We start from the raw sequence: 26,525 nt of genomic DNA on the forward strand, positions 1-26,525 counted from the left end.
ATAAATGTTGGTCAGTATCATCAACCAACATTCAGAGAAGAGTTGATAACCAGTAAGATAAAAAAAGATAATTCAATTTAATTAAATCTTGATACTATAATTTACAAAAAAAAGAACAGGAAACATTACTTCTTCAAGATCGAAATGAAAAATCAACATTCTTTTCTCCAACCACCAGAATTCACGTATATTTTACTTGTCTCTAGTTTTTATCACCATCTTTTTGTTTCTTTTCTTTTCCTTCTTCATCTTCAGTATAATTGGCTACTTTTTCTTTATTTGCAGTTGCTGCATGTACTAATTGAACAAAAGCACTACTGGCCGTATCACTCTTACCAACATTAGTAGCACCAGAGTTGCTTACATCGGTACCTCTATTGGAATGAGCAAGATCATATGGAGATTTAAATGATGACAATGAAGCTTTGGATCGATTTGTATCTAAAGAATTGATAACATCATTAAATTTCTTCCATGTATTCAATGGTGATTCTCCACGACGTGGTGAGGTAGTACCAGGAATAGTTAATCCATCATTAGTAGAAGGGTTTGCTCTTTGCTCAACACTACCATGTTCATTAAATAAATTAATTTCCGTTGGATCATCATCTTCATCAGTTTGCCATTCTTTCAATTTCTTAATTCTATTATTCAATTTCACCAATTCAATTGCTTGTCTGAATTTCTTCTTGGCATCAAATCCTTGTTTGAAATTAGGTAATAAATCGGTTTCCTTATATTCTTTAGCAATAGAAACTAACCATGGATCATTTAATAATTCAGTGGCGGTAGGGCGATTATCAGGGTTGAATTGTAATGCCTTGATAATAAATCTTCTGGCATCTTTGGAGACATCTTTCCAATAATCAGCATGGAAAATCACAGCATTATTATGTTTCACTTCATTAATGAAATCTTGAACATTTTCTGATCTAAATGGAGAATATCCACATAATAAAGTATAAGTAACCACACCTAATGACCAAATGTCACAAGGTTTACCATGACCAGTACCTAATATGACTTCAGGGGCAGCATATCCAAATGATCCAGCAGATGAAGTCAATTTTTCATTAGGATTTTGTAATCGTTTAGCAATACCAAAATCTGCCAACACAATGGGGGAATCATCTTTTGAAGTTAAATATAATATATTTTCGGGTTTAATATCACGATGAACAATATCTTTATTATGTAAATATTCCAAAGCTTCCAACATTTGAAGTACTACTAATGAAGCATCATGTTCAGTGAATCGACCTTTTTGAACAATTCGATCAAATAATTCTCCTCCAGTGGCTAATTGAGTCACTAAATAAAATTTATCTTTACTTTCAAACCAATCTCTAAATCCAACAATATGAGGGTTATTCAATTGTTCTAATAATTGCATTTCATCAATAATCATTGATTCATTACCTTTAAGAGCTTTTTTCAAAATTATTTTCACAGCTACTTCTTCATCAGTACTATTATCTCTAGCATATCTAACAATTCCAAATGATCCTGCTCCTAAAGTCTTACCAAAAGTATAATTTTGTTTACGACTATATGATTCTGGTTGTCCACTTAATCGATTAAAGATTTTTTTGAATTGATGTCCTTCAACTGGATGAGAATGATGATCAGTTGACATTGTTAAGTAAAGGGATTGATACAAGAAGTGGGTAATAACTAATTGATGTATCTATGGATGGGTTTTAAATGAAATTGATTAACTTGTTGTTGTTGATGTTTGTAATTGCGTGTGTTAATGCAATGGCCCCTCTCTCGTTTTCTTCTTTCCAACTGACGACCCCAAAAATCATTACGTAATGTTAGTTGGCACGTGATAAAAGATCTGAATGAGGCTTAACTTCCTCCTTTTAAGTGGCAAACAATCAATGACCTCAAAAAGAATGGCAATTGAAAGAAGATTATAAGAAATTGATAACTGTTTGATGACCGTTATTGAGCAAAATTATAGGAATAGACGGATTGTGAAAGGGATTAAAAAGGGGGAGAGGCATGGGAGCTAAAGGTAGATTGAAAGTACTACTTCAAATTGTGCTAAAAAGTGATACTTTGTAAGTATTACTATGGTAACTTAGATGGTCAACCTATTTATATATAACATTAAAGATCCACACAAGTGTATGTAGCTGTATATTTCTTTGCTGATTATTGAATGTTCTTGTAAGAAATGTAAATCCGACCTATTTTGATGTAAGCTCATCTCCTTCTCAGTTGAAAAAAAAATCATTCAATACATTTACCAACATATATTATGCTGAATAATCTTTCTTTATATATGTATGATAAGACATTGGTTACGTACAATTACACGAATCATGTCTGAATCACTTAAAAGATCATTTCCACAAGATCAAGAAATATTGGCGACTCAAACCAATTTAATCAATGATGGCAGTGGTAGTAGTAGTAATGTTGCTAAAAAATTGAAACCAACTCTTATGGGAATCAGTGAAACCAAAGCTGGTATTACTCAATTTATTAATCCTAATATAACTGGGTTTTCTGGATTATTAAAAACATTACATTCTGATTTCCAAGTCAATGAAATTGACCCATTAGGTAATGTAATTCATTTAATTGATGATGGTATTGATGTTGGACCATCAAAAAGAGAATTGAAATTACAAGAACGAGCTAAATTTCGTCAAGAAATTGAAGGTAAAACTGAAGAAGAAATCGCTGAAATAAAAGCTACCAAACAACAAGAAAAAGAACAACAACAAAGATCGAAAGAGGCTGACGACAATGGTGGTGATGGTGGTGAATCAAATAAACATCCAAAAATATCTGATGAAGATCGTGAAGAATTATTGAAATTTATTACTGTTGAAGAATTGAAACAAGTTGAACAATTATTTCATAATGGGAAAAATTTTGAAACTGAAACTAAATTTGATGATAAAGAACAACGAACCAAATTACATCAATTATTTAGAAAGGTTTTTCAAAATAAATTAGAAACTATTACATCACTGGAAAACACTTTTAAAATTGCCATATCATCAAGAAATCGTAATGGTGGTAGTAGACAACAACCAAGGCAATTTCAAGAAAGTATGCATCATATTGATGAAAATGGAGTCATTAATTATGGGTTAGGTCCTTATAAACCATATTTACATTTCACGGTTTATAAACAAAATCGTGACACAATGGAAGTTGCTAATAATATTGGGAAATTATTAAGAATTAATCATAAATTTATAAATTATGCTGGTACTAAAGATCGTCGTGGTGCCACATGTCAAAGATTTAGCATCAATCATGGTAAAGTATTACGAGTCAATGCATTAAATAAACTGAAAAGGAATGGATTCACATTAGGGTCATTTAGTTATGAGGATCATCCATTAAAATTAGGTGATTTAAAAGGTAATGAATTCACGATTGTTATTAGAGATATAAAACCTCATCATCAACAACAACAACAAGAGCAACAGCCCCAGGATCAATCACAATCCATTGAATCAATTGTTACTTCATGTTTTGAAAGTTTACAAAAAAATGGATTTATAAATTATTTTGGAATGCAAAGATTTGGTTCATTTAGTATATCAACTCATGAATTTGGGAAATTTATTTTAAATGAAAATTGGCAAGAATTTGTTGAATTGTTATTATCTGATCAAGAATCAGTTGCACCCGGTTCAATTGAAGCTAGAAAAATTTGGAAACAAACTAGAGATCCTAAATTAACTTTGAATAAATTACCTCATTATTTTGTTGCTGAAACTGCCGTTTTAAGAGTTTTACAAAATGAATCACCGCAACAAAAAGATGACAACAATACCGTTTATTCTTCAAATTCTTATCTTAAAGCCATTCAAGCAATTCCGAAAAATCTTCGTATGATGTATGGACATGCATATCAAGCATATATTTGGAATTTAGTAGCATCAAAAAGAATCGAATTATATGGATTAAATTTAATCGAAGGTGACTTAGTGTTTGAAGACCCTATCACTAATCCTGACATTGTTGATGAGGATGTAGTTTATCTTAATGAAGCTAAAGTTAAATCATTAACAAAACAAGATATTGAATCCGGTAAATATACTATATTTGATGTGATATTACCATCACCAGGTTATAAAATTGAATATCCAACAAATCCAATTTTAAAACAAGTTTATATTGATATTATGGAGAAAGATGGATTAAATCCATATAAAATGATTAGAAAACAAAAAGAATTTTCTTTAACTGGTACTTATAGAAAATTAATGGCAAAAGCTAATAATTTATCATTTGAACTCATCAAATATAAAACTGAGGAAGGCGAAGATGGTGAAACAGGAGATGGAGAAAAACCATTGATTAGAACTGATTTAGAATTATTAAATTTGAAAAAAGAACAAGAAAAGAAATCATCGCAAAACTCTGTCACTACTCCAATAGAGTTACCGGATAGAATTATTAACGACGATAAGGAAGGGGGTAATAAATTGGCAGTGGTTTTAAGAATGCAATTAGGTGTTAGTTCATATGCTACAATGGCATTAAGAGAATTCATGAGAATTGATACTTCAAGATATCGTGATGGTTTATGTAAATAGACATATTAGTTAATTAATCAATTAACTTGATATTATTAAAACTCATTATATTAATAAACAAATACAAACTAAGTAAATAGACTCAAGTCATAAAAATGTAGCAACACAACACATACCGAAAACTAATATTAAACAAGAAAAGGTAAATTAAATTAAATTAAATTGAAAGGTAAACATTCTAAAAATTAAAAGCAGCTGAAACAAGCATATATACTAAAAACTGACCATGAAGTGAAAAAAAAAAAATCATATTATATTATCCTGCAATAGGTTTTTATTAATATCACCTTAGTAAAGAAGTACAATTCAACATTTTTTCAACAATGGAATAATCATTCAATTGATATCCCACCACATATACCATAAAGAAGGTAAACAACATGATTACTAATGCCGGTATCCAAAAGAATAATAACATTTTATCATTCTTCATTGATTTACGAGGATGATTAATATATGTGACAACCATATCTTCAGAAGAATCTGATGTGGCACCAGCATCAGCTTCAGGTGTAGGTTCAGCTATTAGTTTGGTATTATTAGCATTACCACCATTAGGGAATATTGATTTATATGATGGTACAACTTCACTATCAGCAAAATATTCTTCTTCTTGATCACCAAATATTTCCGATGTTTTCATACTTGACCATTTTTCCAAATCATCTTGATTATTAGTTCTCGATTCGAAAAATTCAACTAATTTATTCAATTTAGCCATTGATTTTTCATCATTTTCAAAACTAGAAGATGTATTTGAATTTGTTGAGGTAACAGTATTACCAGGAGCAGCACCAGGAGCAGCAGCACCAGCAGTAGTATTATTATTGGTATTATTATTGTCATTCTCATTATCTGCTGGACTATTACTGTTAGTACTGGTATTAGTATTAGTATTACTGCTATTATTATTATTATTATTATTATTATTATTATCAGTGCCAACAATTCTTTTAGCAATATTCTTAGCATCCTCTAATTTCCCATTCATTTTCAATCCAACAATCTGTAAAGCCAATTCAATCAATTGTCGATCAGTATCATCAGTATAAGTAAACACTTGTTGTTGTTGTGGTCCTCCTACATTATCATTATCTTGATTTTCAAACGTGACCAAGACTTGACCTGGTTGTGCTGCAGGTGGTAAATACGTAACAATAGTAGTTTCTGACCAACAATGAGTAGCCAATGCTTGATTTGCACCAAACTTGATCAGCAAACCAGGACGAAAATTGAAACCCAAAATTGTGACTTCAATGCCACCTCGAATCAGACCTTGAGCTGGTATAATTTTTTGAATTGATGGTACAGTTTGCTGTTGTTGCTGTTGCTGCTGCTGTTGTTGTTGTTGTTGTTGTTGTTGTTGTTGTTGTTGTAGCAATTGTGTTTGTGATTGGAATTGTGATGGAAATTGTGGTTGACTAATCGGTGAAAATCCAATAGAAAATTGAGCCAGAGATGGCTTTGATATTGTTGGACCCGAGAAACTTTGACTTATAGCCGATGTATTTGTATCACTATTACTCATTGGAGAATAACCACTAAACCCATTGTACATTGGGTTAGATGTGGTGTTGAAAGAATCATCAACAGACAACTTCTTACGTTTCACTCCTCTAGTTTCATAATCAGTAGTGGCTAAAGCTTCAGATGCCGATTCATCCAATGAATTTGGTGATAGTTGAACAAACTGGTTGGTCATTAATTTTTCATTATCAGAATCAGAAATAGACAATTTCTTCTTATCCAATTCAACCAAATTTGCCGATGAACTAGGTGCCGAATCCTTCAAATTTTTCTTTCTGTCCATAATCATAATAGGGGAAGATATTTGTTTAGCAACAACTTGCCCTAAATGGTTTTTAAGTACTATTAAAAGTTTGAATCCTTCCAGTTCTTTATGGTGTCGGCAATAACATATGATTCTTGCAGATAATTCCAAAACACCCGATTGGAAAGCAATGATTTCTTTATTATTTATAATGATTGCTTTCCTTTCAACATCACAATCCCAAACGGCAGATTTCTCTTCACCAGCTTTACTACGTGATGCTCTTTTCTGTTCTCGTTTAATACATCTTGGACAAACAGCACAAGACTTATTACTTTGAGTAAGAATATAAGCGTCAAATTCCAAAATATGTTTTTTAATATTATCATCAAGATTTGAATATGGTTCTTCTAAACATAATTTCTTTTTTGATATAAGATCAGGGGTTATATGAACATAATGATTAGTGAAAGGAGCATTTATTGTTAAATTCATTTTAATTTGAGTTTCTACTCTAGAAAAAGATGGTAAACCAGATATACTCAATCTATATGGTAAATTATTCATTGTTTCAGGTGAAAAATCCAAATAAGAACTAGGCACTTCAATAGATTTTGGTGTTGCATTTATCTTTGATCCAAATTTCAATTTCCCAATTTCATTTGGTGCAAAAGTATCATTATCTTCTGGGAAATAAAAGAATTCATTAAACTCATCCAAGAATGTTAATGGATCTGTCATGATTGTGTAGATTAGGGGTACTAAGCGCTATAGTTTCCTTTCAAAAAACAAAACAAAACAACAAAATAAAAGATTTATAGAAACGTTGTAATTAGTAGTTCTTAGTGAACAAAAAGGAAGTATATAGAAACGTTGATGAAAAAGTGGAAAGTGGTGGAGGCGGTTGTTGTTGTAACTTGTTAATAGTTTTTGTAAATTTTTTTAGTATTGAAGTAATTGTATGACGAAGCAAAAATTTGAGTAGGCGGGTGGTAGTGGGTTGTCTGAGAATTGTGTGTAATAAGTGTGTGTAGGGCGTGTTCATATGTTCAATAACGTGTACAAATGATTATTATTTATTTTTTGTTGGATTTTAAAAAATTTTTTTTGTTGGTCCTTTTTTTTTTTTTTCCTATTAAAGCCGTTTTAGGAAAGATACACGATTACCATAATTGTTCAGATTTACACTACTCCATACATTTTACCCCTATTCACGAACTACTAAATATTGAGTCCTTATCAAATATTATAACAATTGTTGTTGTTGCTGTTGATCATTAATTAATTGAAATTAATTTATTTGTATTTTGCATAATCAGGCGTGCTTGTGTGTGTGTAGACCTGTATGTAGTAAATGAAATCAACTGTTTTCCAATATAAAAGCTTAGATCAAGATCCCGGATCTTGATATTGTATAAGGTTGAAGCTTAGAAGCTTATAAGCTTTGGTGTCACAAGATCCCAACAATTCAATTGTGGATATAGCTGGTCAGTGAGAGTGAGACACGTATTCGCTTGTGTCTTTTTTTTAATAATTAAACTATTAGTCTTAGTGATGTATCATAGTAGAAGGGTATCACTACTAACATGTATATATATGTAACAATTTACAAAATACTTATCAACCGCAGGGATAATTATTGTCAGCCCCTTTCTTGCCACTTTAAGGATTAATGGAAGGGTATTAAAGCTACAAATTATACTCTAGGGGTGAAGCGAAGAATCAATTGAGAATTGAATATAGTCCTACTACTACTACAATCACAATTAAGCTTGCCTGAACATGATTTTCTAAATTAGAATACTAAAAAACACAATTCATTTACTAAATCAGAAAACCTGAATCCAAAAAAAAAGTGGAGTAAATCAGAGTTAGCTTTTAGTTTCACAATCATTTTAGTTCTTCGTTGGTTGGAGTTGTTACTTTCATCTTTCATCTGATTTGTTCAATATAACCTTATAGGTTTAATTATGGATCTGTAGTGATCATCTACTTTTTTAGTAACTTGCTTGTGTTTCAAGAGAGTTCCTACTTTCATTCATTCCTGTTACTGATGTTATCAATCATTTAATAACCCATACTTTGCAATGATAATTTGACTTGTACTGTTTCTTATTATTGACAAAGCTAGTAAAGTTTATTTGGTAGTAGTCTATCGAGCACCCATTAATAGTTCCTAAAAACCAACCCGATCCACTACTTTACTTAAACAATAAGCTAAATTAAGAGTACCACTTCAATACTGTCAACTGTTCATTTAAAAGTACTTAGTCTTACAACACAGTCGTTGGTAGTGTATGTTGACCAAAATGAAATTTAAAAATTTGATCACGAAATTTTAAACCTGAAAAAAGAAAAAAAAACTCAACAACAAAAGTTAGGTTTTTCTTTATCACTTTGAATCATTTACAATGCCAAAGAATACATTATATGTCACTGGGTTTTCAAGAGAATCCAAAGCTGCTGATTTAGCTCCAGATTTTGAAAAGTATGTATAACTGATTATGATAACTTCAAGGTATCTTGATTGTTTTTTTTTTTGTTTTTTGCTATGAAGTTTTCGTTTCCATAATTCTATCATTTATGGATTCAATAATTGGGGATTTTTACTCTTAACAGACTCTTTCTTCATTTCTTCTAAATTAACATCAAACTATAGGATTTATTGATTCCATGGTTTATTAGATAATGATCTATGTTATTTCATTTATATTGATATTATTACAATCCTATTCATCCACAGCCTATTTTTGCCAATGTTTCTTAACAAGACAATTCACAACTAGCTGCTATCCGGTTTCATTTGATTATGAGTTCAAGTCAACAGACGTGAAGTTTGACTCAATTCATTTTTGACAAGTGATCCATTGAATGTACCGTCATTTCTTCATTCACTATTCTTTTTTTTTGAATCCGATTGATTTTCAGACATATTGAACACCTATCAGATCATCCATTTTCCTTCCTTTGTTTCTCCTTTACCTTCCCTTTTCCTTTTCCATTCACTCCCTTCTTCCTTCTTTCCTTCCTGAATATTTTAATCTAATCACTGAATTGATTTAGTCATATTCACCCTTCTCCGTAATTATATCCATCACTATATCTTATCACATCTAATTAAAATTATCCTCCATTCTTAACTTTATTTTTTTTCAATTATTTCATTTCTATATATCCTTCCCATTTGTACCATTCTAAATTTTTATCACCCCCCTCCCCAAATTTTAAAACAAACATAGAATAAAACAACAAAAATATTTTTTAGTATCATTTTTTCATCAGTTTTCATCGAGACTAACAACAATTATCAAATTATTATTATTATAGATACGGAGAATTAGTTAGATTAGATATTCCTCCACCAAGATCCGACGATGGTGAAAAATATGCATTCGTTGAATATAAGGATGCAGAAAGTTGTGAACGTGCTTTGGAATTGGATGGTAAAACTTTGCCATATTCAATCAAAGACGGATTGGTTGTTCAAGTTGCCAGATCCGACCCATACCGTGTGAGACAACAATTTTCTGGTCCAAGAGGAGGTTATCGTGATGGAGGTTACGGTGGAAGAGGAGGCTACCGTGATGGTGGCTATGGAGGAAGAGGTGGTTATCGCGACGGTGGTTACGGTGGTAGAGGTGGTTATGGAGGAGGAAGAGGTGGTGGTTACGGTGGATACCGTGATGGGGGAAGAGGTGGATATCGTGATGGTGGAAGAGGCGGTTATGGAGGTTACCGTGATGGGGGAAGAGGTGGTGGCTATGGTGGCTACCGTGATGGAGGAAGAGGAGGAGGTTACCGTGACGGTGGATACCGTGATGGAGGATACCGCGATGGTGGTAGAGGTGGTTATGGAGGAGGAAGAGGTGGTTATGACCGTGATCGTGAGGAAGGTAGAGGAGGTTATGATCGTGAAGAAGATAGAGGAGGATATGAACGTGATGAAGGTAGAGAACCAAGAGTTGAAGAAAGAAGATACAGTAGATCTCCATCAAGATCTCCTCCTAGAAGAGATAGATCAAGATCCCCAGAACGTTATTAGATTATTAATGAGCAAATTCTTTCTATCCTTTTTCTTTTTATTATATACTTTATTTCTACCTCAATTTCTTTTTCTTTTCCAAAATCACTTTTATTGTAAATTGGCATGAGATCAATTGATGTATCAATTAATCAAGCTTTGATATAAGAAGATAAGGTATCTGAATACATCTAAATAGTAACAAAATATACAATTCAGCAAAAAAAGAACATTTTTGGTGTATTTCATTCTATAAACCAATTATCCCTACATGAGATGGTTCTAATCCATACCCTATTCTATTACCTAATCCAATACCAAATGCCCTTTGAGTATTTGTTCTACCAGCATTTTTAATCGATATATCTCTTAAAGTAGCCATGATACAAACAAGAACCATAGAATCAATATCAATTGAAAGGGTGCTATTTTCATCTTTATCAATTAAAAACAGTTTATCTTGATACATTTGAATTTTACCTTCTTCAGTATATTTTTTCGGTAATAAACTAGAATTGGTTCGATATAACATTGAATCTTTAAAACAACCAAATGGTGGTAAATCATTGCTTATATACAGTGAAGTATTAATTGCTTGACCGATATTAGTGTTGTTGTCTTCATCAGCAAATGTATTATTAGGTATTGGATTAATAAAAGTGGTTGGATCATCATAATTGAATTCAACATATGTTTTGGATTTTTTATCATTTGATTTACGTTTATGAAATAATCCTCCAGCAGCAGCAGCCGCGGCACCAGTAATTGAGTTGGTGGCCACTGTGGCAATGGAGGTATTTGAGCCACTATGGGGTTTTTTATTGATTATATTATCGACTAATGAAGGTTTATCATCATCTATTACTAATAATCTCATATGAGGATTATAATTTTGTATAACACCCAGTAACATTGCTGGACCAATTACTCTAAAACGAGTCTTTTTATATAAAAAATCAGCAAATGGTCGTAAATTACTTTGAAACATAATGACTTTAAAGCTTGGTTGATCCAATGGTGTGAATTCAAATATAAATCTTCGATATGATTGAAAATATTTGGAATATACTTGACAAAAATTATATGTTTCAAATTCAAAATCATCTTTACTTGAAGTATATTCATCAGATGATTTTGAAGGGGATTTTTTCACTTTTATTTTTCCTGGTAACGATGATGCCAATGACAGAGTCGATGATGATGATGCTAATAATAATGACGGTGTCAGCGACGATGATGCTGGTGACGCAGGTGGTGGTGCTGGTGGAGGTTGAGGAACTTCTTTATATCTTTGGAAAATTATACATGGAGTGTTTTTCCGAAATGAAGATAAATATGGGGTTTGAATTTTAAACAATGGTAATCCTAATCCTTTTAGTTTTTGATCTAATGGAATAATATGGGGTCTATCATCAATTATTATTCCTTCACTTTCTTGATTTATATCCTCTCGTTTGATATTTATTGTCGATGGTGTCAATGATGCTCGTTTAATAGTTCCTTGGTTGTCATATACTATGATCAGATTCTTGCGATGTTTCTTAATGCTCGATCGTAGTTGTTTAAATAATTCAAATGATTCAGCACTAGGGAATATATAAGTATTATGTTTTAACATACCAGCAACAATTATAAACAGTCGTTTAATATCAAATGATGATAATTGTTTTTCAAGAATTTTATAATGATTCATGGCAAAAGTTTCTAATGGGACATGAGCTTCATCAAATATGGTAGAAATATCATCTAAATCATCACCTGTAATATCGGGTATTACAACATGATGCGAAGTTTGTTGTTGTTGTTGTTGTTGTTGTTGTTGTTGTTGTTGTAATGGATCATTATTGTCGCTAGTTTGTTCATTTTCATTACGATACTCTTGTGATTCTAGATATCGTCTTTCCTCAATTAATCGCATTTGTCTAATCACAAATGGTAAGTACATTGTAAAATTATCTAGATAATTATCTTGTAACTCTAGTCGTTGATGTCTATCAATAAACAATGTATTTGCCTCAGATAATGCTGTCGATTGATTACTTTGAGTCGTTGTTAATGGTGACATTTCTTGATCAGTAGATTCATCAATTATAGCTGATTCAGAATCATTTTGACGAACGTGATTCCTCCCATTTGCTGTAGATGTAGAATGTAATACTTCATAATTGATAATTGGGTTTGGTTGGCTGTGTCTTCGCAATTCATGATTACCCCGTACCAGTTGTTGTTGAGAATCACTAGTGGATGTTCTTCTATTATGTGATACAGTAGAGTTTGATCGTAGTTTCTTGAACATAACTAAGTTGTTAAATCTAGGGTGGTGGGTGGTGGGTGGTGAGTGTTGTTGGGATCGCTTGAAAATTCACTTCTTAAAAACCAATTTAATTCAAAGATGTGATTCCAAATAAAAAGAATGAATGAATGAATGAAAATATACTTCAAATGTAGATCAGTTAATATATTAGTTCAAAATGGTTTTAATCGTTAAAGAGTTAGTGAATATGGAGTAGGATGAAAGTATTAAAATGAAGACAAGGCTGAATTTGTTATTAAGAATTTGCGTTAGACGGAGGATGGGAAGCGGAAGGAGGGCAATGCGAGGCCGGCTGGAATGAAAAGCGGAATAGGACAAGAAACAACTTATATGCAGGAAATTGATAAAGAGCGTTATCTTCTGACACAAAACCCAAAATGAATCAACATCAATTTGATTCAGTCGGTTTCGAATTCAATTAGCGATATCTACATGTTTTAACAAGTGTTGAATTCTTTTAAAAAAGAAGAAACAGTATTATTAATTAAGAATATATGAGTATATATAATCAGAAAAAGAAAAAACCAGAAAACCTTAGTCCTTTTATCACATTCAAAAACTTTCTAGAATATCACAATTTGATTTTGGTTTCTTTGGACTTAGCTTGAAATCACGTAATTCGGGTTCATAATTCTCTTTATCAAAATTGACTATTGTTGTGTGTCGTTTGAAATCATTATCCAAGGTATTATATGTGTTATGACTATTAGCGGTGCTATTGTTATTATTACCAACTAATCGACGTAATCTTGTCGTTTGAGATAAACTCTTTATTATCTGATCTTTGTCTTTTAATTGTTCTTTTAACATAAGAATTTCTTCTTCTTGTTCTTTCAAAGCATCCATTAATTCAGATGAATCATTAGTGGTGTTTGTCATTGGTATACTGGATGTTGGTGATGATGATTGCTGTTGTTGGGTACTATTTATTGATTCTAATCTTAATTGTGTTTCTAAACGACAAATATATGATTTGTATTCATTGGCTTCATAAGTCATTTTTTTATAGAAATCTTCAATATTTGTCATAAGAATTTGCAGATTGTCTAAACCAGAAGCTAAAATGTCATTCAATATATCATTTTTGATTATTGCCGTTTCTGTTTTTTGTAGATCTGTTAGTCTAGTTAAATGATCCAATTTCTCTATCAATACTCTATTTTCTGATTCCAATTGAACAATCCTTGAATTCTCAAATTTTTCTGATGATACACCCGTATTTGATTGTAGTTTTATAATTTCTTGTCGTTGTTTACTGATAATCTCATTCAACTCTTGAATCATCTTACTTGAATCACCACCATCAAGTTTATGACTCATGTTTTTTTCAACATTTATAACAATATCTTTAGCTCTCGCAGCAAATCTTAAAGTTTTATATGTCTCGGCAACACATTGTTGAGAATTCTGTTGATTTCCTCCCATATGAATGGTACAAAGAATCAGAACCAATGAAGACCCGCTTAATGCCGGTTGTAATAATCTTGTCAATTTTGAGTCTCGATAGGGAATATGTTCTAGAGTTGAACTTGAAAGTTTATTGATGACATTAGATAAAGCCAATAATGATTTGTTAATGAATGAACCTTCTTTTCTTCTTTCTAAACTAGTTGCTGCTCTTTCCAGCCCTGCTAAATCACATAAGGATAACGTTGATTTCAACTCAGTTTCAGTCAACAAATCAATCACTTGTAATCTTATTTGTAAAATTGAATGAGATCGCGACGATCTAGCATTGAAATCAGTGGCACTGGTTTTTCTATTGGTGTCTCCATATTTAATCAATTGTAATAATTGTGGTTTTGAACTAATGTTAGCACTGGTTAACCCAACTACTTTGGTACCAAAATCCACATCGTCTCTAATTTTCAAATCTTGGTTACTCTGAGAGGTTGTTGGGGATGATGCTGATCCAGATAATAAATCTATAATCTTTTCATTATAGATTTCAAGATACGAAATATCCATTTTATATTTTTTGGTAGTGGTATTATCATTAATTTTTTGGAAAATATCATTGATTGCTAATTCAACAAACCCAGGATCATTTTCACACCCTTTCATAGAAAATGTTTTACCTGATCCCGTCATCCCATAAGCAAATATAGTACCATTATATCCTTCTTCAAGAAACTTATTGACAACATTATAACATGATTTGTTATATACTTGGATATTACTCAATTGTCTATCCATAGGGAAAACATTATCAAACACAAATCTTGTACCATCAGTGGTATTTATTATCGAGTTATTAAATTCATCAATACTCCAATTTTTGTTATCGATTGTATTAGGGTTTGGTCTTATTGAAACGGTAATGGCACCAGTATACGGCTCTTGACTTTTCATTGATGGTGTTGATGGTCGACTAATTGACATTGCTGAACTTGGACGAGATCTAGGTGGTTGGATAGGTGAAGATGATCTAGGAATTAATGATAATCTTGATGGCGGTCTGAATGAGTTTCTAGAAGGAGTTGAATTCATTGATGTAGTAGAACTATTAGCATAGCAAGATCTTGCTCTTGTTGGTGTTTTATGGGACATTAGCAATACGTGTTTGTATCTAGTGTAGATGATAATGATAAACGAAAGGAAAAATTGATGGAACAAAAGCAATAAAAGAACAACAGGGAAAGGAATAGAAGGGTAAACGATCTTGTTAATTGGTCTCTTGTTTGTGGTTTATTGCATATTTGAAGAATTTGATCGTTACAAAAAAAAAAAAAAATTTCTATGAGGAATTTGATATTTGTTTACAGTGTTGACAATTTGCCCAAATCAGGAAATATAACTGCAAAAAAAAAATTAATTACACCAACAAGAAGAAATATACACGTAGTACCTAAGAGAAAGAGAGATATGTATTGTCTTTTGGTTGGTTGGTTGGTTGGTTGTTATAACAACTGTTTAAGTACCCTTGATTATCATAAGACAAAACAAGCACGATCAGTGATATCTTTACCATACCAAATAGACCAATCTTTATATTTTTTGTTTAATTCACTTCCAATCAAATCCAATTCTTGTTTTGCTAATATCGCACATCTAATGTCATAATAGAATATACTAAAGCATAACTTTCTACTAATGACAGAACCAATATCAAGAACTTTACCAAATTTATTGAAATCATTTTTAATTTCTTCAAAATTTAAGTTTGTTGAATAATGAATATCGGGTTCTGGATAAAACATTTTATCACCATTTCTAATTCTTTTACCAGGAATATTTTTAGATATAATCAAACATCTTCTACATCCATTATGTAAAATATCACTCATTAATGAACTTGATAATGTAGAATTAACTAAATTATTCTCATCATTCAACCATTCAACTTTTAATTTCACTCCATTTACCATTAATAACCCCGTGGCTTTACCATATGTATAAAATTGTTTTGCATGTTCAGGGAATATGAAGAATAATTCAATTTTGCCATTTGATAATACCGTCAACTTTTCCAATGGACCTCCACATACTTGTTGTAAAACACTGTTCAATCCCATTGACTCATTGAGATTGGATAATAACACACATCTCCTTTTATTGTTTTGTTCAACTGGTGGTCGTTTCACTCGATTAAACACTTTATGGAATTTTTCATTAGCAACATGGTTAATGTTTTCTAAACTTGGATTGATACCAGTGAGGGGACCACTACTACCATTATTAGGGCCACCTAACGTATAATTATACCCATGGATTCCGTTGCCACCACCATTACTGTCACTGATTAACCCACCGAAATTTTTTCTTTTAATATTACTATAATCAGCAATGGTTAAATGCTTGGTATTACCATCATCATTACCAAGTGTTGATTGATCATCAGCAAATTCAACAATATTATCATTATCAACATCATTGTCATTATCATTTTTCGTTATACTATCATGGAAACTTTCAATTTTGGTAAATGGCCAAGAACATACTTTTAAAAAATTATTTCTTCTGCTTGAAGAAGAGATGCCATGAATTGTGGAATACTTGCTATTATTATTATTAGGGTTATGAATATTAGTATTATTGCTGTTACTATTAGTGTTATAATTAAAAGTATCTTCTGACAAAAGTCGAGAAAACGTGAAACTTGGAGCCCTAGTAGAAGAAACATTGGGTTTAGTGGTTCTTTTTAATAATGAATTTTGAGTATTGTTTGTAGAAGTTGTTATAATGTTTGAAGTTGAATTGTTGCTAGATGAACTTTCAAGTAAATATGAATCAGAACGTTTAATTGATTTTAACATGATAGATTTCTAACTTTCAGTGCTTGGCTATAATTGGAAAAAGTACTGAATATGACACTTTCGGCAAGTGTGGTTTTATTTTTTTGCAGCCATTGCAATTAGCCAAAATTTTGATATCTCTATAGCTACTTTTTTTGATATCATTAAAAATAATATTGCAACTCAAGGTAAGCATAACAAGGGTAATATTATTGTATAACCACTACATCTTTTTGTATCAATTTTTTCTTCATTCATATTTTGATTCTAGCTATGTATGCTATAAATGTTTGATCTGGAAAAMCCATCCGAGTGTCTAATTCTTCTTAGCAACAAGTTTGATTGGAATGGCATGTGGTTTACCTCTAAGGATAACTGCATATGAATCCTTGGAATAGTTATATGGATCATTAATGTATTGCGCGGCGAAAAGGTCATCAGATCCTTCAAAATTGACCGATCCATCTTCAGCAATTTCAACCGAAACTGGAGGGGTTACTGAAAATTGGACAATATCAGCATTAGTACCAAAATTGAATTGAATATCAGAACTAACTGGGACATATAAAAGCTTTTCAACATCATCATAAGTAACATCAATGCTATCAGTACCTAAAAAGACAAAATAGATACCTGCACCTTCATGTAAAATTGAAACACCTTTACCATCAATTTCAGTATTTTCAGATTTGGCATATAATTTATAGGAAGTTAATTCAGCTAAAGCTTGAGCAGATAATAATAAAGCAGTAGTAGCAGCAGTAAAGAATTTCATATTTATTATCTGTAATGGTAGTGGTAGTGATAGCTGATAAAATGAAATTCTAAGTTAAATCAAGATTTCCCTCTCCTTTTATATCATTTCCTTGACGGTTGTCTGTTTCAGCATCCACATAAACAAAAGCTTTGTGTGCTAGTAGTGTTTAGGTACACGGATCACAATTGTAAGGAGGTATGTGTGGGGGAGAGAACAAGAACTGGGTACAAACAACTCAAATAATAGATTGTATAGCAGAAACAATGGCTAAAATTGTGAGAGATACTTGTTGATAGTACTTGAGTTTGATTTGTAGGGGGATACCACACTCATAATCTAATATTGTTAGTTTCTTGATTTCCTTTCGTCATACTATCGTTTAGCAGTTTTTGATTTTGTACCCAAAACAGTACTATAATTTATTTTTAAGAAAACATAGCGTGAAATGTTTGAACCAAATGGATTTGTTGTACTGTGATTGCAAGAATTGGTTGGATTGACAAACACTGGAGAAGGAGAATGAGACACAATGAATATCAAAAACTTGGTTTTTTGATAAAAGTATGATGCACCTGCCACATTAAAGATCGGTTTTGTCCCATAAATTTGGATAACTAAACAAGACGTTTATTGTTTTCTGTTTATCGTTGCCTTGTTACATTTTATCCATGACAATAGAATCTAAAAATAAAAACCTGGGCAGTAGTACCGTAATTGCATCAAACCTGGAACAATTTGCATATTTGAATGAAAAAATACCATTGTCCTATTTGATTAGGGCTTTGTTTCATGTACTTATTCGCTGATAGTTAGTCAACAACTAGTTGTGCAGCTTGTTAAATTTTCATGTTAAGTTTGATTGTAAAGATAATTGTAGTCTATCGTGAGAGATTAAAAGCTTATGAAACTGACAATGAACTAGATTTAGCGCACGGCCTGGCCAAATTTATGTTTTCTATTTCTCCTTAACTGTCATTTCCTAGCATATGATGTAATATTATAATGCTGTGTTAGCTGTGTATCTTGAAAAGCTTGTGTACTTTTAGAGGAAGTTAGATAGTTAATCAATGAATGAGGGTGGAAGCAGATTTGGTTTCATGAGCTACTGACTGGTTGGACTGGATTAGCCACACTTGTCAGTTTAACACGACTTCCGTGACGAGACGTGATGCCAGAATTTTTTTTTTTCCTCCAATCACTTTTCAAGGATTACCAAACCATCAAATAATATACTTTTCCCTCGAAAGACTTTAACAAGAAGTTAATACCTCCATTGTTTATTATGACTAATGTTATACTACTAAAGAATGCTAGTATACCTTCTGATCCATATGATATAAAATTTTCCAATTCCAATAAATATAAACCAAATTTTGTTCCATTATTAACTCATTGTCATAAAGATAAATCTCAAACATTATCATTTTTAATCAGTGATGAATTTTTGAATAATATCCCGATTTTTATAATCACTTCACAACGAGCCGTTGAAATGTTTAAAGAATGTATTGAAGAATTAAATCATGATATACGACAACGGATATATCAAAAAATTGGATATACAGTGGGGCCGGCAACTTATAAAATATTAAAATCTGTAGGGTTTAAAGATGTTCGTGGAGGTGATGAAGCAGGCAATGGATCGAAATTGGCCGATTTAATTAAACAAGATACTATAGGAAGAGAAAATATCCCCATGGTTTTCTTTACTGGTGTGATTAGAAAAGATATTATACCTAGGAAATTAATTGATAGTGGATATAATAATTTCCAAGAATTTATACTTTATCAAACTGGTGATCGATTAGATATTATTGATAATTTCAAAAAAGTAATACATAGTTTAGATAAAGGTAAAGATAATGATGATGTTTGGATAGTATTTTTTAGTCCTCAAGGAACGAAAGAAATTGTTAATTATTTAATTGATCGAGATGGTGATTCAAATCAAAAAAATTGGAAAATTGCTTCTATTGGTCCTACAACGAGAGATTATTTAAAAGATTTTGATTTATCACCACATGTGATAGCACCAAAACCTGATCCTGAAGCTTTATTTGAAACTATATTTCAATATGATAAAACTTATGCCTTGTAAAAGTACAAATTAATTAGGATTGCGTAACAGTATCAATAGGAATAATAAATATATTTAACTAAATAAATAAAACTATCAATCGGATTTGATCAAATTGACTAACTAAATAAGTAATTAAAAATACAAAAGTTAAAATTAATCATTTGGAGTGGCCAAGGCAGATATAAAAAAGATTTAAAAGCAAATAAACATGAAAATTAACTCAAATAAAAACAGACAAATTTGTATTCATTCTACAAATCTAAAAGTTGTTTTCTTTCCTTTATTTCTTTGCATGATGAACAACATCAATGATTTGTTGAACAACACCTGGATTAGATAAAGTAGAAATATCACCCAATTGATCTTCTTCACCAGCCAATACTTTTCTTAAAATTCTTCTCATAATCTTACCAGATCTAGTTTTAGGTAAATCATCAACTAATAAAATCATTTTCGGAGCAGCAAATGGTCCGATTTCTTTTCTAACTGTTAAAATCATTTCCTTTTTAATGTTTTCTACATCTTCACCAACGGCTTTATCCTTCTTTAACGAAACATATGCAGCAACGGCTTGACCAGTCAATTCATCGGCATAACCAACAACGGCAGATTCACCGACAATTGGATGTTCAATCAAGGCAGCTTCAATTTCAGCAGTTGATAATCTGTGACCAGAAACATTAACAACATCATCAACTCTACCCAAAATCCAGTAAAAACCATCTCTATCTCTAGCAGCACCATCACCGGAGAAATAATAATTGGCGTATGGTGCCAAATAAGTATCAATAAATCTATTGTAATCATTGTAAATACCTCTAGTAATTGATGGCCAAGCTGATTTAATGGCAAGAACCCCTTCAACATCATTATCAGGTAATTCTTCACCAGTGGTTGGGTCTAAAATCTTTGGATCAACTCCAAAGAATGGTAATGAAGCTGAACCTGGTTTAGTTGGTGTGATACCAGCTAATGGAGTCAACAAATGAGATCCTGATTCAGTTTGCCAATAAGTATCAACAATATGAGCTTGACCTCTACCAATGTTATCATTATACCAATGCCAAACTTCAGCAGCAATTGGTTCACCAACAGAACCCAAGACTCTTAAAGATGATAAATCGTATTTTTCAACATATTTGGTACCAGCTCTTTTCAATAATCTTAAAGCAGTTGGAGCAACATAAAATTGATTAACTTTATATTTATCAACAATTTCCCAATATCTGGAATAATTTGGATAAGCTGGGGTACCTTCGAAAACCACTGATGTGGCACCAGCTAACAACGGACCATAAACACAATAAGTATGACCTGTGATCCAACCGATGTCACCAGCAGTGAACAAAATATCATCTTCATGAACATCAAAAGTGTATTTGGTGGTTAAAACTGCTCCTAACAAATAACCAGCAGTGTTATGTTGAACCCCCTTTGGTTTACCAGTAGAACCAGAAGTATACAACAAGAACAATGGGTCTTCAGAATTGACAGGAACTGGTGGGAAGTATGGGCCATATTTAGCCATTTCATCGTGCCACCACAAATCTCTACCAGGAGAAAATGGGACATGAGAATTACCAGTTCTTTTGAAAACAATGACATTTCTAACTTTTGGACATTCTTTCAAGGCATCATCAACAATTTTTTTGGTTTCAATGGTTTTACCACCTCTTTTAGATTCATCAGCAGTAATAACAATTCTTGAATCAGCATCCAAAATTCTATCTCTTAATGAAGCAGAAGAAAACCCAGCAAAAACAACTGAATGCATAGCACCAATTCTAACAATGGCTAATAAAGTGACAATGGCTTCAGGAATCATTGGTAAATAAACAGCAACTGAATCACCCTTTTTAACACCCAATTTAGTTAAGGCTTGAGCTAATTTACTAACTTGTTTTAATAATTCTCCATAAGTGATAATTCTTCCTTGGTCAGGTTCATCACCTTCATAAATAATTGCTGGTTTATCAGGGTTTTTAATGGCCCATCTATCAACAGCATTATAACAAGCATTCAATTGTCCATTGATGAACCAAGCTGGCAAATCACCATTTTTGTAATCATCTTTAGGATCAATAGGGAATCTAGCTAAATCAAATGGTTTAAACCAATCCAAATTTTCTTTGGCTTGTTGAGTGAAAAATTCATTGGGGTTTTCAATTGATTGTTTATATAATTTTTGATAAGTTTCAAAATCAGGTAAGTTTGGTTTTGTTTTAGAACGTTCAGTGAACCCTTTAGGAGGTTGTTGCATCTTCTCATGGTCCAAAGAAAGATGAGATTGTTGAGTAGATTCCGGCATTATTTTTGTCTCGTTTTATATGTTAAATTTTTCTTTAATTAGGGAATAAGTTTAAAAAGGTGGAAATGTCGAGTGGGGAAGCGCACGTCTTTTTCGTATCAATTGGGAGTGGGAGCGTATGTGTGTGTGGTGGGGTGGTAGCAACTCAAGAAATTTATTAACAATGGTGGTGGGGGGAGGGATAAAGTTTTTGACCGCGTGGTAATTTTATATCAATCTCTTAAGTATTTGATAAAATTGGTAGCGGGAAACAATAAACAATAAATCTTATATATGAATTGAATAAATATTGTTTTGCTTATGATTATTCTTCTTTTTTAAATATTAATCAAAATCAAATCAAATCAATTGATATGTAAATGTAAAAAAGTTAATGAATCAAAAAGAAGAAGGGGGTAGAAGTAAAAAGTCTTGTTGGTTAAGGACTAAAAAAAATTTCGATATGAGAAACAAGCAAAAATGAAAAGAAATTTGGGTGAATATTTATAGTTGTGGGAAAAGTTGAGAAACTCCGTTGTGGGTGGGTGGATGAGTGTGTGTGGGTGTGTTTTTACTAATATTTTTAAAGACGGTTTCATGCATGATATTTAGTAATTAATATTATTATTATTGTGGTGGTGGTGGTGGTGGTGGTCGATATCGTTAGTTGTTGGGTAAATAATAAACCACTAGAATTGGGTCAGTATTATTATTATTACTAGTCTGGTTTTTGTGTACGTGTAGACAAGGTTAATTATACGCGAATATGGGTTAAGTTGGTTGGTTGAATAACTATTCTAAGAAGTGGTGGTGTGTAGCTAGGTAGGTAAGTAAGTGGTTTAGCATTAGAAACAAAAGATCTTGACCCACTTTATTTTCGGACTTTAGAATGAACTATCAAAAAAGGTCAAGAAAAAAAAAATAGAATGGCAATTCTACAAGATCACGGGAATCAGACAGTGAAAATTGCATTGTGGTCCGACAGTAAATTGTTTTATACGAGAATTTCCTATTGATGATGGGTGGAAACGATAATGTTGAGGAAAAGTCCGAAGACAATGATAATAATAGAGTGGTAATAACAAAGTTTGTACTTCTAGTCAAACAAGAACCACAATTTTCAAGTTAGAAGGTAAAGATGTTCAAGTGGTATTTGTTCTACCAGTACTTATTGAATAGCTTTTGTGGGGGTGAGGAAAGAAGCGAACAGTGGAAGAGCCATGTCCGAAATAGAGGATAATAATAAAGAATTCATTATTCTTCCATTCGTAAGCTTCCAACATTTGTTCATTGTTCTTTTTTGCTTTATTTTTTTCTTGTCTCAAGAGTCTTGCTTAAATCTCTTTGGCAAATCCAATTGATTATTTTGTTAGTTAGATATGTGAGAGGAAGAAACAGGGAATGGCTCAAGTGGGGCGCAAGTTTTTATTGCATAATTAGGAAGTTGTGGGTGGGTGGAAAGTAGTAAGTAGTTGGTAATGATAAACCTATCGGAGTTCGTAATTTTTCTTGTTATCATGAATTTGTTCTTTTACCCCACAAATTAGACCTCAAATAAGAATTGAACGCTTTTAGTTAAAATCAATTTTAATCATTTCTAAATATCAGACACTGAATCTGAATCTGAATGAGTTTCAATATCAATCTCAACTTCAACCCGCCCCTTCCTTCCATTTCTAACCTCGACAAGTAAATCTCTAGTAAAAAAGAAAAGAAATAGCTAATGCCAAGAAATTAAATGGTCCAATCCCCAAACTCCCATTTCTTAAATAATTCAAGTTAAAATAAAAAATCCATTTTTCTTTTCTTTTCTTTTTAAGCGGAAATGGAAATAGAAAAACAGTTTATTCCAACCCATCATACACATAAGTACATATTCTTACAGAATAAACTAAAGAAAAAAATCCACTTAGGATTTTCATTGGAAGAAAATTGATAATAATTATTTTACTATGCGGTTTCATGTTATGAGGGTTTTGTCAGTTCTTTGATTTTGATTTTGAATATTTTTGATTTTTTTTGATTTTTTGTTTTCTTAGCATTTTCATATGTCGACCCTTTGTGGTGGTGGTGCTAATAGTGGTGGTTATATTGATGTCAAGAGAAATTGCAAATTTCTTGTTAATCTTGGAAAGTGGCAATGAAAAATAGAAAAAGGGGGTGGGTGTCTAGAGGGTCTTTGTAGAGTTGTTGTAATGTGTGTGTTGAGCCCGGGGCATCTTAATATAATATAGCCCTCGATAGGTTAGTATGACTTTAGCTTTAGTTTACAGAACTCTGTATAAAGCAAACTATAGCCATTCGTTTTTAGTCTGTTGATTGTTAATTATTGTATCAAGTTCGAACAATTAAGAACTCATTGATAACTTCTAACAACAATAAAAAAACCATACTTAATTATGCATAAGCGAATTCAAAACAAAAAGAATAGATCACGGGTGCATCATCTCTCCCATTACAATCCAACAAATAGTTAAATAATTTTCTAACCTGTCGTCAGTATTAAGTTTTCTAAGATAAACCATATTAAAGAGGAATATTTCTTCTATTCTAGAATTGGGCTTTGTTGAAAGTGGGGGAGGTTATAAGGAAATCAAAATGCTATACTTATGAATGAAGATTGTTGTGTATTGCCCCACTATAATCAACTCATCGTCTACACCAAAGTCTATTCTTTACTTTATCATTTCTTACTCAATATAAAATCAATCTAATTCTATCAAATGTATTCATTAACTTACTAAAAACGATAAACTAATATATATAAAAGAAAAAAACAAAATAACTAAAAAAAACCAAACTCAATGTCTAAAATGAAATATGTATGTGTAATAACAATAAACTTTTCTTGATGAATATATACAGACAAGTTCTTCTTTTTAATCCAATCTTAAATTAATATAACATAACATAACATGCAAAAAATGGAACAATAAATAAAACGAATTAATAAATGAACCAAAAAAAACAAAATATAAGGCAAAAAAAAAGATGAATAAATGAATACCTTATCCCATATGAAACTGAATAATTTGGAATCAAATAAACTACCATAATTGAATGAAAGACGATAACAATTAAAACCATAAATATATAAATAAATGAAAAAAACCCTTAATTTTTCAATGATGTAAATCAAAATGTATCAAACATATTGTCATCACCATTGGTAAATTCTTTAATTTCACACTTCAGTAGGTCTGGCATTAATGTTTCTTGTCATATCAATCTTATCCAATATTTCTTTGGCACCTTTTGCTTTTAATTTGTCACCTAATTCAATTCCAACTTGTTCACAATCTTCATCACACGTAATTCTTTTAATTACTTCGTCTTCAATAGAAACAGTTCCATCAGGACTAACTATTATCCCCTTTAATGTCAATTCTTGTTTGCTTTCATTGTAATCACTATGAACCCCTAATGGAACCGAACAACCTCCTTCAAGGTATCTCATTAATGATCTTTCAGCAAGACAACAAATAGTAGCAATAGGATCTTCAATTTTCTTTAATATTGATTTGATATTATCATCACCTTTCCTTATTTCTATACCCAAAGCACCTTGACCAACAGCATAATACATATCATCCAAATAAGATGTTATTCTATGACCCAAACCTAATCTGATTAAACCAGCACTGGCTAATATAAGACAACAATATTCATTATTTGGTTGGTCCAATTTGTTTAATCTGGTTTGAATATTACCTCTAACCAGCTCAAATCTTAAATGAGGATAGTTTTTAATTAATTGTGATGATCTTCTAATTGATGAAGTACCAACAATAGCACCTGCTGGCAAATCTTTCAACAGTTTATATGATGATCCTTGTTTCATGACAATAGCATCTCTAGGGTCTTCTCTTTGGAAAATACATCCCAATTCAAATTCTTCAGGTAAATTAGTTGGCATGTCTTTTAATGAATGAACAATAAGATCTAATTTAGGAAATTCATCAACACTATCTAGTAATAAAATTTCCAATTCTTTTGTCCACAATGATTTACCACCAAAAGTATATAATGGTTGGGTTTGTACTTTATCACCCAAGGTTGATAATGCTAATATTGAACATGACAAGTTGGGGAAAGTGTCTTCAATAACCTTCTTGACAATTTCTGATTGAACAACTGCTAATTTTGATTTTCTACCACCGATTTGAACATGATTAGAATCATTAATTGACATAATATGATGAGGCATTTTTGTATGTAAATAAATTGTTGACTATATAGAAATGGACGGGAGGAAATAATAGAAACTTTTTAATCAAGTATATTTGGTAAATCAATAAAGATTAAATGAAAAGCAGAAAGCAAAAAGCAAAAGGAAAACTTTTAAATGAAAATTAAAATTGAAATTGAAATTGGAAAATCTTATGAGATTATATTTGAAGTTTTGGATTAAATGAAAATAGATTAAAAAAAAAGAAAATTTCTTTCCAATTTAAATTCTTTTCTGTTTTTGTAGTGTGAAATTTTTTTC

At 31.6% G+C, this 26,525-nt stretch overlaps 11 protein-coding genes across 11 annotated transcripts; 3 read left to right on the forward strand and 8 right to left on the reverse strand. All coding sequences in view use genetic code 12, as the record gives it.

The window, feature by feature from the left end:
* Nucleotides 1-202: 202 nt before the first annotated feature.
* On the reverse strand, nucleotides 203-1,636 carry CMK2 (calmodulin-dependent protein kinase; the record flags this gene model as incomplete). Its single annotated transcript, XM_709307.2, has 1 exon — nucleotides 203-1,636. The coding sequence occupies one exon, from the start codon at nucleotides 1,634-1,636 to the stop codon at nucleotides 203-205; it is 1,434 nt and encodes a 477-aa protein (XP_714400.1).
* A 658-nt stretch (nucleotides 1,637-2,294) lies between these two features.
* PUS7 (pseudouridine synthase) lies at nucleotides 2,295-4,571 on the forward strand (the record flags this gene model as incomplete). Its single annotated transcript, XM_709306.2, has 1 exon — nucleotides 2,295-4,571. One exon carries the CDS (start codon nucleotides 2,295-2,297, stop codon nucleotides 4,569-4,571), a length of 2,277 nt encoding a protein of 758 aa, XP_714399.2.
* Nucleotides 4,572-4,854: 283 nt separating this feature from the next.
* Nucleotides 4,855-7,083, reverse strand: SPT23 (Spt23p; the record flags this gene model as incomplete). The annotated part of the gene is made up of 1 exon (XM_709304.2): nucleotides 4,855-7,083. The coding sequence occupies one exon, from the start codon at nucleotides 7,081-7,083 to the stop codon at nucleotides 4,855-4,857; it is 2,229 nt and encodes a 742-aa protein (XP_714397.1).
* A 1,670-nt stretch (nucleotides 7,084-8,753) lies between these two features.
* On the forward strand, nucleotides 8,754-10,384 carry SLR1 (Slr1p; the record flags this gene model as incomplete). The annotated part of the gene is made up of 2 exons (XM_019475272.1): nucleotides 8,754-8,830; nucleotides 9,670-10,384. The coding sequence occupies 2 exons, from the start codon at nucleotides 8,754-8,756 to the stop codon at nucleotides 10,382-10,384; spliced, it is 792 nt and encodes a 263-aa protein (XP_019330817.1).
* A 229-nt stretch (nucleotides 10,385-10,613) lies between these two features.
* Nucleotides 10,614-12,659, reverse strand: CAALFM_C210300CA (uncharacterized protein; the record flags this gene model as incomplete). Its single annotated transcript, XM_709301.2, has 1 exon — nucleotides 10,614-12,659. The coding sequence occupies one exon, from the start codon at nucleotides 12,657-12,659 to the stop codon at nucleotides 10,614-10,616; it is 2,046 nt and encodes a 681-aa protein (XP_714394.2).
* A 570-nt stretch (nucleotides 12,660-13,229) lies between these two features.
* KIP2 (Kip2p) lies at nucleotides 13,230-15,227 on the reverse strand (the record flags this gene model as incomplete). Its single annotated transcript, XM_709300.2, has 1 exon — nucleotides 13,230-15,227. One exon carries the CDS (start codon nucleotides 15,225-15,227, stop codon nucleotides 13,230-13,232), a length of 1,998 nt encoding a protein of 665 aa, XP_714393.2.
* A 380-nt stretch (nucleotides 15,228-15,607) lies between these two features.
* CAALFM_C210320CA (uncharacterized protein) lies at nucleotides 15,608-16,933 on the reverse strand (the record flags this gene model as incomplete). The annotated part of the gene is made up of 1 exon (XM_709299.2): nucleotides 15,608-16,933. The coding sequence occupies one exon, from the start codon at nucleotides 16,931-16,933 to the stop codon at nucleotides 15,608-15,610; it is 1,326 nt and encodes a 441-aa protein (XP_714392.2).
* Nucleotides 16,934-17,228: 295 nt separating this feature from the next.
* Nucleotides 17,229-17,687, reverse strand: CAALFM_C210330CA (uncharacterized protein; the record flags this gene model as incomplete). The annotated part of the gene is made up of 1 exon (XM_709298.2): nucleotides 17,229-17,687. The coding sequence occupies one exon, from the start codon at nucleotides 17,685-17,687 to the stop codon at nucleotides 17,229-17,231; it is 459 nt and encodes a 152-aa protein (XP_714391.2).
* A 1,264-nt stretch (nucleotides 17,688-18,951) lies between these two features.
* HEM4 (uroporphyrinogen-III synthase) lies at nucleotides 18,952-19,767 on the forward strand (the record flags this gene model as incomplete). Its single annotated transcript, XM_709297.2, has 1 exon — nucleotides 18,952-19,767. The coding sequence occupies one exon, from the start codon at nucleotides 18,952-18,954 to the stop codon at nucleotides 19,765-19,767; it is 816 nt and encodes a 271-aa protein (XP_714390.2).
* Nucleotides 19,768-20,029: 262 nt separating this feature from the next.
* Nucleotides 20,030-22,057, reverse strand: ACS1 (acetate--CoA ligase 1; the record flags this gene model as incomplete). The annotated part of the gene is made up of 1 exon (XM_709296.2): nucleotides 20,030-22,057. One exon carries the CDS (start codon nucleotides 22,055-22,057, stop codon nucleotides 20,030-20,032), a length of 2,028 nt encoding a protein of 675 aa, XP_714389.1.
* Nucleotides 22,058-25,220: 3,163 nt separating this feature from the next.
* HEM3 (hydroxymethylbilane synthase) lies at nucleotides 25,221-26,243 on the reverse strand (the record flags this gene model as incomplete). Its single annotated transcript, XM_709295.2, has 1 exon — nucleotides 25,221-26,243. One exon carries the CDS (start codon nucleotides 26,241-26,243, stop codon nucleotides 25,221-25,223), a length of 1,023 nt encoding a protein of 340 aa, XP_714388.1.
* Between the last annotated feature and the right edge of the window lie 282 nt (nucleotides 26,244-26,525).

Source organism: Candida albicans, chromosome 2 (genome assembly GCF_000182965.3).
Source record: "Candida albicans SC5314 chromosome 2, complete sequence".
In the NCBI taxonomy this organism is placed as follows: Eukaryota; Fungi; Ascomycota; class Pichiomycetes; order Serinales; family Debaryomycetaceae; genus Candida; species Candida albicans.